This window comes from Fulmarus glacialis, unplaced genomic scaffold (assembly GCF_000690835.1).
Source record: "Fulmarus glacialis isolate BGI_N327 unplaced genomic scaffold, ASM69083v1 scaffold11641, whole genome shotgun sequence".
Taxonomy (NCBI): domain Eukaryota; kingdom Metazoa; phylum Chordata; class Aves; order Procellariiformes; family Procellariidae; genus Fulmarus; species Fulmarus glacialis.
Window position 1 is genome coordinate 390 of NW_009190907.1, and position 11,985 is coordinate 12,374.

The window sequence follows — 11,985 nt, forward strand, 5'->3', positions numbered from 1 at the left end:
TAAAATTAATCCCGAAAAGTAACCGTACAATAAGTTTAAAAAAAATAGAATCTTGTAAAAAAAAAACCCAGGTGCCCCATGCCACACCTCCAGCTGGCAGCACCATGGGGCAGGGCTGGTTGGGAAAGGATGGGGAGATGAGGGTGATGCCCAGCAGCCTGGGGACAGCCTCAGCAGCGCTATGCCAGCCTCAGCAGCAGGGCTGCAGCGGGACTAGAAAAGCTGCTGAGGCTCAGCCCCGCAGGGCAGGGCCAGGCACAGCAGCGTGAGGCTGACAGCGGGGCTGGCAAGGGGCAGTACAGGGTTAGTGGGCCCTGCTCAGCACCTGCTGGGGTGGGGAATGAGCAATCCTCCTTGCTCCAGCACTGGAGAACCTGCCTGGGCCCAGCCCAGCTGGGGACCCGGCTGGCTGGGGAGCTGGCCTGGCAGGTGCATCTGGGGAGAGCAGGGCCCAGAGCCCTTTCTGGGTCCCTGCTGGCTGGTGCCAACCCTTGTCCCAGGCTGCTGTTGGGGGTCATGGGAGGCAGATGGCATGGTGCCCTGGCTGGTGTTGGAGGGTGCGCGGACCCGGTCTCACTGGCCTCACCTTCACGGGTCTTGGCCCACAGGGAGCGGTGCAGGTGTAGTATCTCCCTCTGCAGAGCAGGCAGGGGCTGGGCCACAGAAGAGGGGACAAGAGCATGTCTGTCTCTCCATCTCCCTGTCTCCTCCTGCAAACTTCCACAGCTCCATCCCAGGGCTGCCCCCACATCTCACACACTCTTCGAGTAGCCAAAGATGCCCACAGGGAGGTACTTGACGTGCGTTGGCCACTGTGCTGCCAGCTGGAAAAACTTCACATCATTCCATTCCACCCCATCTATGGAGACTGAGAAGAGAGGGTGCAGTGAGGCACAGGCCCGCCACAGGCAGCCCGTGGGGCTTGCACCTTCCCTCACCTCGCAACATGGTATTCTGGTGCTTGGCTGTGCAGATGAGGCGTGTGATCCCTTCGATGACTTGGCTCTTGGGCTCCAGGTCTTTCTCTTTTGGTTTCTTGCTCAGGAACATCACTGGGGGCCGAGGACAGACAGGACCAATGTTAGGATGTCCCCTCCTGGCCCTGGGTGGGAACCCTCACACCAGGGCTGGCTGCACTGACTGGCCCCTGCTGGGCCGGGCCTCAGCCCTGCCCTCCTGTGGGCTCCCCCCCGCCCTTTTTGCAATGGACTGTGGGCCCACAGCTGGAGAGCACCCTAGGGTGGGCTTGGTTACCTTTCTTGTTTTTCTCCTTGGTGACCACGGTCATGGCCATGGTGCTAGGGGGCACGAGCTCCCCTGTACCAGGGATGCGGCTGACCTGGAGTGAGCGGAAGTTGCTCTTGAGTGTGTTCTTGATACCCGTTTCCCGCTTCTCGCCCTCCTTCTTCCTGTCCGGCCCTTGTGTTGTCCAGTAGTCCACCTGCAGGCCCATCACCTCCACACCAGGGCTCAGAGACCTGGGCAAGATGGGCAGCACCATGAAGCACACAGCTGCTGTCCGTGCTCCTCTCCCTCCCCATAGCACAGCTGCAGCCTGCCCTGGGACCACACTGGCCCAGTAACCCCAGGATGTGGCAAGCCTGGCCAGCAAGCACCTCAAACCCTCCCACCCCAGCAACCACTGCCTCGGACTGAGTGGGGCTTCCTTACCCAGCACCTGAGAGGCCGCTGCTGACAGATGGGGAGGGTGGCGGGGTGCTCACAGTCTCCTTGCCATAGGGGGCCGCTCCACCAGTGGCTGGTGCTGAGCTCAGCAGGGAGGGGGTGCAGACTGTGGCATCATCTGAGTCCACTAGAGAGGAAGACTGTGGGTCAGGAGGGGCTGGGGTACACCAACAAGGGCCTCCCCACAGTGGAGAAGGGAGCCAGGGACTGTGGGCTCCCAGGGACTCACCAGAGGCACTGAAGGACTGCTCCACCAGACCCACCTTCACTACCTGCAAGGACAGGCAAGTCAGATGATGCCCAGCTGGGGCTGTGCACTGCCACTCTCCCCCCAGCCCCAGTTGCCCATTGGTCCCTCAACACACTCACCCCCACAAAGGGTACAAACTTCTGGCAGGAGTCCTCGTCGGGGCTGCACAAGGAAGAGAGGCTGGTCAGGGTCTGGGTGTGCTGAGGGCCGAGTGCCATGTGGCTAGCCTTGTGGCCCAGGGACCCACACGCTGGCAGGGGCCGATGCTGGCTCATGGCCACTGGGAGCATCTCCTCTGCCCTCCCTCCCATGGGACTCCCTGTCCCCAACATGGCAGCACAGGGCACACTACACAAGGAGGCAAGGAGTTGGCCCCTCCGGTTCTGGGAGAGGGCTTGCATGCAGGAGGGCAGCCCTGCCCCACCTTGGGGTCATGACTCCTCTGCACGGCAAGAGGGATGGACGCACATGAGGGGAGGGGGGTGGGCCAGGCAGCGGCACAGCAAGCACAAGCCAATACCTGATATAAAAATCAAAATAGAGACTTCTCTTCCTTGGGTGCCAGAAACCAAGAGAAGGGAGAGGTGAGAGTGCAGCTGGAACACGAGCGTTAACCCCCGGGCACAGTGCCAGCTCATGGCCCCCAGCCCAGCCCAGCCCTGGCAGCCAGTCCCCACCATTGGGGCTGCCACAGCCCACAGCTGCTGGAGGAGCTGAGCGCACCACGGGGTGGCAGGGGATGGCCCTGCAGGCCTCTCACTGTGGAACCCCAGCTCCCCTCAGCACCATGCTGCTCGCAGGTGGAGTGCGGGGCCTCGCTTGCTTGTCCCCCGTCTCCCACAGCCCTGTCCCAGGCACAGCTCAGACTGGGGCTGCACAAGGCAGGACAGGTGCCCCGGGGCCATGCTCACCTCTTCTGCTTGTATGTCAGCATGGCCTCAGAGATGGGGAGCTGGTGAGAAAGGCTGGCTCCAGCGATGAACTGGGTGACACGGCCCGCAATGTCCACAGTGTCTGCGGGCACAAAGAGCCATGAGGGCCTTGGTGGCAGCTGGACTCCCCTTCAGGGCACTGCTGGCCCCAGTCTGCCCTGCTCCTCACCTGCGATGGGTGGCTCAGCAAAAAAAAATGCTGAACAGCTCCCGCCATGCTGTGTCCAGGAAGAGAGTGCTGTATTTGTTATCCACTGAGGCCAGGTACTTGGCCAGAGGGTGAGAGCCTGCGGGTGAGATGAGCGACATTGGCTCCAGGCGGGGGAGCCTGGCTTGGTGGGAGAGGACAACCCTGGGGCCAGGCTCGTGGTGGCTCTCACCCAGTGGCACAAGCAAGAAGCGAAGGTAGTTGAGCCAGTCGGGTGTCTTGCTGGCCAGCTGCTCCACAAAGAAACGGAGGACAACGCTCAGGTAGCCCTGGTCCCCTGCCACCACCACCTTCACCGGGGGAGGCATGTGGGAGTTACAATTACAGCTGCCAAAGGGAGAGAAAAGGAGACCGTGAGGGACGTGCAGTGGCTCAGCAGGTGGCTCTGGGGACAGGGGATGTGCCCTGCCAGGCCAGCCAACCCAGTATCAGAAACCCATTGCTGACAATTTCCAGCTTGCTGAGCGCTACCATGGGCACAACCAGCACTGAGATCCCCTGCTTTCCCCAGGGCCTACATCTGCTCCTATAGTTGTGTCCACAATCCCAAAGGGTCGTAACGAGCCTTGGGAGAGCCAGAGCCCTTCCCAGCCCTTCCCTGCAGTCACAGGGAGCCCCCAGGCTGAGCCCAAGCTGTACTCACTATCGCTGGATGCGGGAGACGGTGGTGTTGAAGGCTGCCTGGATGTCCGCCACAGAGCAGGTGGATACAACCAACTGCTTGTGCGCCTGGAGCTGCTCACTCACGTACTGCCAATGCAGAGAGCTCAGGTTAAGGTACTCTGGGGGGGCCATGGCTGTGCTGGCCAGCACTAGCTCACGCCGCACCCCCAGGATAGAGCTGGGGCCCCTGTCCCCACCCATGCCGTACAGGGAGGCTGAAACCATTAAGTCACCCCTGGCTGCATGCCCCAGCATCTCCACGCCTCCCAGCTCTGCTCCAGGGGGTGGGCTGCCCCAGACCCCCGCTCTTGCATAGCAGTTACCACCGTGCAATGGCAAGGGCAAAACTGTCCCAAGAACCAGGCTGTGCTGCTTGAGATAAAGGCTTTGGTCCAGGGACCCTCTGATTTAAATCCTGCTATCCCACAGCAGGGCCCTGCTCTAGGCTCAGTCCTAGCCCCTCTGCTCATTCCCTTCTCTTCCTCTCTCCCACTGTGGCACTCCGAAATCCTTCTGTGCCTCTTCAGGCATCTGTGTGCAGCTGAACAGTGGTAAAACAGGCAGTCATGCTAGACAAGGGGGCTTACAAGATGCCATGACAGGGTCTGGGAATGGGCATTGCTCCTTCTTCCCCATCAGGACAAGAGCTAAAGCAGAAACATGCCAAGGATGCGTGGCTTGGGTCAGGACTCCACTGCCTCTCACTGAGAAGCTGTTTCTTCTGCCACAAATCCTGCCTTGATTTTCCAGCACTGTTTCTGGATGTCAGATGTAGTTGCAGGATCCCAAAGGGGTCTCACCAGCGCTTTATATAACCGCTGTTTTCATGTTTGCACACACATATGTGGCCCTGCTCACCGTCAGCAGCCAACTCCTCCATGCATGGCGGGGGGCAGGTGCTCATCAGGGGCTGGGCCCATCCTCACATGGACATGATGGTCATCAGCATGAGGCAGGAAGGCCTCACATGCCTCCCTGCCCAGAGAACCCAGCTCTGGCAATGCAGTTAATGCTCCCTGGGAGCGGTGAGCTACGCTCTCCCATCTCTGAGTGGGAAACGACATGTCTGCTGCTTTCCAGGGCCTGGTGCCCGGAGAGGGAGTCTGGCATCTCTGCCAGGGCATCCAACAAAGCTCTGACCGGTATGGTCGCTGGGAGCCAGGACCAAGAAGTGAGGACATAAGGCACAGTCCATCAACCAGCCTTTCTGGGACTGCTCAGGGCATCATGCTTTGAGGATCCAGCAATGCTGGTGTGTGGCAGATGATGGAGTAGACACACCAGACTCTCGTGTATGTAGCTCAGCACTGTGAAATGCACTGTCTCCCTGAAAGAAGCGTCATGTTGGGGAGAGGAGGGCACAGCTGGTGCCAGTTTCCCTAGGACACCCTGCCACGGTTGGGAGAATCCCCTGGGACCCTGCTTACAGCTCTCCCCATACATCCAGCTCCTGTCACACCTACTCACCTGCCCCTGCCACTCAGCGACATTCACCAGCACAATGCTCTCGGGGAGCTGCTCATCTGAGACCAGGATCTGGTTCAGCTGATCGTAAACAGACTTTCGGGGCACCTATGACAGCATCACCAAAAAGGTTAACCCCGGCCGGCTGCCTTGGCCACTCTGCCCATGGCTGAAGGCCTGGCAGGGCTCTCAAATGAGAAGCCTCCACGTGAGGCAGCTTCCAGGGCCTCACCTGGGTGCTGTGCCACGAGTCTGGAGAGCTTTCGCTGTCCAGGCTACTGGTGCGGCCACCCTGTCCCTTTGAGCTCTGCCGGTCCTTCACAGAGGTGCTGCGGGGACGCCACAACTGCTTGCTCTCTGCCTTGCTGTGAGCGAAAAGCAGGAGAGGCAACACTGTTGAGGAAATCCCATCTCCACCAACCCCCACTCACTCCAGGGAGCCAACGTGAGCCCTCTCAGCCCTGGCATATAGCGCAGACCCGCCTTACCTGGGGGACACGGCACTGGGGAGCTCAGCTTTGGTCCCGGGGCCCAGCTGGACCAGCCTGTCCACACTGCACTCTCTCATGGCAGCCTCTGCGGGGGCCAGCCGTGGACACGGCTCTTTGCCCCAGCGTGTATCACGGCCCTTCTGTGCCCAGCTCCTGAGGGCCACACAGTCACTTCATACATACCGCTCTCCCTGCCCTGCTCCCTGCACCCGTGGGTGCCCCCATCCAGGATAGGCCTGGTGGGCCTGCTGGAGAGCCAAGGCTGCAGGGCCTCGAGGGGGCTGGGCTGCATCTCCTGCAGACCCTAACTCTCCTTCCACTCTTGCTGCTCTCCACCCCAATCTACTTGTCCCCCCAGTCCTGCTCCCAGGCTGGTGGGCACCCCTAGTACCCCAGAAAGCAAGGTGGGGCCTGAGGGAGCTCCAGCCCCACTCCACATCCCGTAGCCTGGACTCACCACTGCAGGGACCTCCACTCCTGACTCTTCCTGTGACCGCAGCACTCCTGGCTTCCGCTTGTCTGCCTCACCCTGGGGAACAGGGAGTGGGGTCAGAGCAGGATGGAGCGCCCTGAGCGGGGCGGCTGCCTGGCCTCATAGAACAGATTCTCCCATAGGGGAGCCCGGTGTCCCCCTGGGTCTGGCCCCAGAGGATGCCCCCCATCACTATCTGTCTGCCTGCGCTGGGAAAAAGAAGAGGAAAGAAGGGAAGGAACAGCCCCAGGCAGGTGCTGCCAGGAGCTGTGATCTCAGAGGGAGCTTCAGGCACTGTGGGGATGCTAGGCTGGCTGGGGAGGGAAGGGGGCAAGAGATGGTGGTGGTGGTGTAACTCACAGGGCTGCCCGATTCTTGATCCTGCCCTTTCTGGCTGTGCAGACTGCCGATCTCAGTCTGGGAACCAGAATGAGAGACTCCCTCAAAGAAACGCCTGCAGAGAAACAGACAGACGGACGGACGGACAGACAGACAGATGGGAGAGAAAAAGGCAGGAATAAGAGAGGAACAAAGTCACCATGATCCCAGCACACCCCTGCTGGCCTGTCCCAAGCACAGAGCACTGTGGAGAGGTCCCCAGTGGGACACTGGGCCAGACACCCAAGTGTCCGAGCAACTCACAGCCTAGGAGCAGACCTGCCAGCAGACTGCCAGCCCCAAACACCATGGTCCACCGCTGGGTGCAGTAACAGGATAGGGCCACCCCAGACCAACAGGGCTAAAGCTGTGACCCTGGTGAGTTGGAGGCAGGGTCCCTGTCTCCTAGCCAGCACCAATTTCTCTCTCAGGTGATCCCCTACCACTGCAGTGCAGGGTGAGGAACCGCCACCTTGCCCCATCTCACTGGTATATGGTCTCCGTCAACACCACAACTCCAATGTGCTGCTGAGCCTCTCTGCCCACTCTGCACCACCACGGCTTCCACAGATTTCTGCTGTCTTCCCTTCTGCTCCCCCTTTTCCAGGGAGGGCTCCTTGCCTCTGACTGCTGCTGCTACACACTTCCAGCAGCAGCTTCCACCTTCCCTTTCTGCTTTGCCCTTTCCCAAGGCTCTGAAGACCACAGTATTCCACACAGAACCACACCACAGGTAGCGCAGCAGCACAGCAATGTCCTGTTTTGTTCCCCAGCACTTAAATTTGCCTTTTTTCAGGTGTCTGAGCTGACGTTTTGGTAGAGCTGCACAGTGCAACTCCAAGGTCCTGTTCCCAAGTCACAATGGTCAATACAAGAACTCCCTTGGGGCAGCAGGACTGTCTCTGCCACCGCAGTGTGAGCTTCCACCTTTGTTTCCCCTTTTTCCACCCATTTGCCAAGGACCCCCTCCACATCCTGTGGGCTGCTCAAAGACTAGTCTTTAGGAAACAAGCGGGCTCCATCACTGGATCTCACCTGTCAGCTTTCCCAGGACCCTTGCAACAACGGCAGCCCATCTGCAAAGTGTGACTTTCCTGCAGAAGATCTGAGCCAGCTTCCCTCTAAGCAGTATGTATGTATTTGCTCACTAACTCCCAGGAAAAGTTTCTCCTAATTCACATGGTGTGCAGATGGGGATACCAGGTTGCAGGTTTCCAGGGATGGCCACAGAGGTGTAGGATATAGAGCAGTTCTTCTGTAAGGACTCTGCCAGGGTTTCCATTGTTTTCTATTGTCCTCATCTGCATATACCTGCAGCTTTCTGCAGAATACCTACAGACCTCTGAACATCCTGGCTGCTCCTTTTACTTTCCTTTTAACATGTTTCCTCATTTGTATACAGCACGCTGTGCTACCAGGCACAACAGTGTTTGTCAGGTTCTTTGCTTTTACTGCTTCTACAAGGACATTTCATCTCAGTAACTGATGGTCCCCATCACAGAGCAGCTCTTCAGCAGCACTGTTTATACATTGGCTGGGAGAAGTCAAGGCTCGATTTTCCTCTCCCTGGCTCCGTGACCAGCTGCTTCACGACATGTTCATTTACCAAAGGTACAGGTTTAGAGTCGGCATTGTGCCCTGGTGGGACATTTTCTCCAGGTCACACAGGGTTAAATGAAGTCTCCTGTTATTAACATATTTCTGCTTTCTCCACCCCTCCAATCTCTGCTACAGGATCTCAGGCATTGTCATCACCCTGTACAGTCATTACTCTACACTTGCTTCTTCTTAGCCAGCAATTCCAATCCATACAGACTATGTTAATAACTTAAGAGTCAAACCAGAGAAATACATAAGTTTTCTAATAATTCACCCCCCAATCAGCATCTCTCCCACACTCCTCTGTACTGTCCCAGTAATCCCACCAGAATGTGACATACCCCTGGTGCCACTGGCACCTCAAAAAGGTATCTTCATCCACTCCTTTTTCTTAGACATTGGATGTGTTTTATACACTTGGTCTGACTTTCAACGCCCCATTTAAATAGGGCTGTCTCCCTCTTACCCCTGGAAGCTGTGTCTGTTTCTGCCCTCTCTCACTCGCAGTTCAGAAGCTTTCATCCCCAGAGATGTGTCACACCGAGCACAGAGCTCTTCTGCAATTCTCAGCTTTCCCTGTTCCGCAGTTTAAAGGCTCTCCTATAGGCATGACTGAGTCTGAGTCTCAGCAGGTTGAGATTTAGGAATCTCAGCCCTTCTGCACAGCCTCCTTCTGTTTTCAATGAATTAGCCCCCTCTTCCCCATCCATTTTCCCAGTCACCTATGGAGACATTTGCTCCTTCACCTCTGATCTTCAATTAAAAGCTCTGACTGTTGAGCTCCCAACAGTCTACTTCTGCTCCCAACACCATTGGCCCAATCCAGGGCACCAGCCACTGCTCACCCTTAAGGACTACCTTAATGCCCTTGCTCCACAGAGACCTTCACAGAGTCTAGCAAGGCTGTCTACGACAATAAATAAATCCAATGTGACGATCACATCTTGAATTTACAGGATGGGCTGGAAGGTCATCACCAGTTGAGAAGGCTATGCACGGCCTTGGAACCATGCAGTCTACACTAAAGACCTTGGCAGCCAGCTTCCATATCTCCTTAGAAAAAATAAAGCCCCAATGAATTCAAGGGGATATGCACTCAGCACTGCCAGAAACTAAGGCACTAGAGAGCAAACCAAGCTAGAGACACTTTGTGAACAGGCTGAAAAACAGCCCAAGGCCCAATAGGCTGTCCTACCAGAGACAGCAGCAAACACCCAAGGAAGGCTCTAACGGCAGGTACAAGCACAAACCAGCACTTACTCTAGGATGCTCTCCCAGTGACCAGATGTTTGCAAGTAGGCACCTGCAGAGCCAGAGCAGGGTCTTATGTTTAAATACTCTCAACAGACTTTTCTTACAGTTTACATAGTTTTACATAGTTTTACATAGTTTACATACATACAGCATTATCTGACCACAAAAAGAGATTCCTTTTTCTCCCACAGCACCTTTGTTTCTTTAAAGCCTTTGATGAGAGACCATGCGAAACTCCTTTTGGAGTCCAAGCAGACCACCTAAGCAGCTCCTCTTTGCCCATGTGCCTGTTGTCTCCTTCACAATGACTTGTGGGTTTGTGGAAGACAAGATTTCTGTCATGTTCCTGTTTCGTCCCCAGTGCCCCATGGGTTCCTGAATCCAGCAGATTTAATTTCAAACAGTTTGCCTGTGGCACACCAAGTCTGCTACCCCTGCTAAGTACCTTCAGCAAAAACCAGCTAATCCACAAATTATATTTAAACACCGAACTACAGAAACAATAATGACAAGTAAGCTTGGCTTGGCTAAAAGAGACCCAGTGCACTGTGAGGCAGACAAGTAGAAAGACAATAAAAGGCAACTTTCTCACAAAACAACAGCACGGAAACAGAACAGCCATGAGCAGAGAGGCCAGGTGAACACCGATCACGTGGGAGAAAAGCCTGGTTTCACTACATGATCCACTGGAGACCTCTGTGCCAAGTCAGCAGTGCTTGGCAGAGCAAGTCAAGCCACCAGGTGCCTGGGGAATGGGGTGAGGAACATCACTGATGATTGCTAGTCACATCTCCACAAAGTGTGGGAACGCAGCATGCAGATCTCACAGGGACACAAGGACTGGCCCAACCAGTCACAAAGTGCTCAAAAGACAGGCATGCTTCAGTGTGGAGAGCACTGAGAAGGCCAGGACTGTCAGCAGAAAGATATGAGAGCTGGGAACAGTGGAGGCTTAGATCAAGTAGGTACTCTTCCAGCAGATCAGTAAGTGTCAGATGCTGGACTGGCAGGAAATTAAATGAGACTAAATGTGAAGGAAGCCAGTTCTAATGGGCAGTTTTGAGTTTATTAAACAGGATATGCAAGTGAGGAGCTCAGTGGTGCCAACAGAAGATGGCGATGGGAGTGGAGACAAGACAATGCTTGCATTAGCCCAAGCAACAGAAAAGTGTCAGAGAGCATTTCTCCAGGTCCCACAGACCGTGCTGTTGGCCTGTGACTCCCTGCAGCCCTTACCTCAGGGTGGGCTTGGGTGTGCTGTGCACACTCTCATTGTCCTCAATCTCCGGGCCGCTGTCACTGTTGTTGCACTCTTCCAGGCTGTCATAGAGCAAGCCCAGGTCTTCCTCCACCTCCTGGGTCTGGTCTACAGGGTCAGAGTCTAGGACCTGTGGGACCAAGCCCAGAGGGCAATTAAGAGATATAGAGTCACCTGCATCCCAGGCCAGTCACGTACAAAGCTCCCTCCCAGCCATGAGGCACATTACGGCACTGCTCCCACCTCAGGAAGCCAAATCCAGCCCGTGGAAGAAGCAAGTGACACTGTCATTGGGCCAAAGGAGGGTGCCATAAGCATGACGTCTGAAGGAATCTCGGACATCCATCATACTTACTGGAAGTTAAGACACCTGGGAGGATCTCCACTGGCTGTGCCACACACTAAGTGTGGGCTCCCAGCCAAGGCCAGCTACCCCCAGGCTGATGTTAGCCTGCTCTCAGTTGTGAACAGGATGCCCCTGCAATGCCAGCTCCTGGGGCAGAGCCAGTGTATGACAGCACCCTTCTTCCCCTGGCCCCTCTCCCCAACAAGAAGGTGTTTTTGATTTGTGCATGAGGCTCAGAGCTGCCTTCCTGCAGCAGAAGGCTTTGGAAAAGCCAAGCCCCAGTCTACGCCATGTCTCACACCACCTTTGGTAATACCCCTGAGCACGCAGCTCATGCCTTGTGCCCCAGTGAGTGGGAACAAGCACTCTGACACCTACACATCTGCAGGAGACACTGCCAGGTGGGGGAGCATTCCCACTTCTTACCTCCTCCGTCACTTTAAATCTCTTCAGCAAAGCCACAAATTTCTGCTTGAAGTTTGGTTGCTAAAACAAAACAAGGGAAGAAAAAAGATCAGCAAAACTACCAAACCAGGTTCCAAGATGACTAATGCACAGGCCATGGTTTCTGTCTTTAACATGCCGTCAGCTCCTTTCTGGGTCCACAGGCCCAAGGTCCACTATGATCTCCCTTGCTCTTTAAATTTGCTGTAGGATTTGGACTAAATCTGGACTCCACAAGAAGCCACTGTATCTGGGCATGAGGGAAGGTGCAAGGACTCAGACTCTCTCTGCTACAGGCTGGAATAGCACTGTCTCTCCATTTAAATCCCCTTTCTTTCCAGACCATCTGGTTGAGGAATACTGCCTTCAAGCAAGAAAAGATGGGGAACAAACTCAGGAGGAAGGTGCCCAGGGACCTGCAGGGCTGAAGCAGATGGGGACGAGGAGATGCTTGGAGAGCAGGAGGCTGGCAGGGCAGCTCCCCCATTCTGCTGACACGCAGAAGAGCTGCTAATGGCTCACCCTTCCTTGTGCCAACCT

General features: G+C 56.0%; 1 protein-coding gene across 1 annotated transcript in view; it reads right to left on the reverse strand.

Annotated features, from left to right (window-relative positions):
• Positions 1-509: 509 nt before the first annotated feature.
• The window catches only part of LOC104083111 (phosphofurin acidic cluster sorting protein 1-like), a gene marked incomplete at its 5' end in the record, with an annotated part of 22,152 nt that continues 10,676 nt past the window's right edge, over positions 510-11,985 (reverse strand). The window contains 18 exon segments of the mRNA XM_009586485.1: positions 510-868; positions 939-1,052; positions 1,255-1,478; positions 1,672-1,813; positions 1,916-1,958; positions 2,056-2,098; positions 2,848-2,950; positions 3,038-3,059; positions 3,061-3,155; positions 3,249-3,403; positions 3,720-3,826; positions 5,207-5,311; positions 5,436-5,568; positions 5,692-5,834; positions 6,152-6,223; positions 6,527-6,620; positions 10,634-10,785; positions 11,428-11,487. Coding sequence (XP_009584780.1) covers positions 753-868; positions 939-1,052; positions 1,255-1,478; positions 1,672-1,813; positions 1,916-1,958; positions 2,056-2,098; positions 2,848-2,950; positions 3,038-3,059; positions 3,061-3,155; positions 3,249-3,403; positions 3,720-3,826; positions 5,207-5,311; positions 5,436-5,568; positions 5,692-5,834; positions 6,152-6,223; positions 6,527-6,620; positions 10,634-10,785; positions 11,428-11,487 — 1,923 coding nt within the window.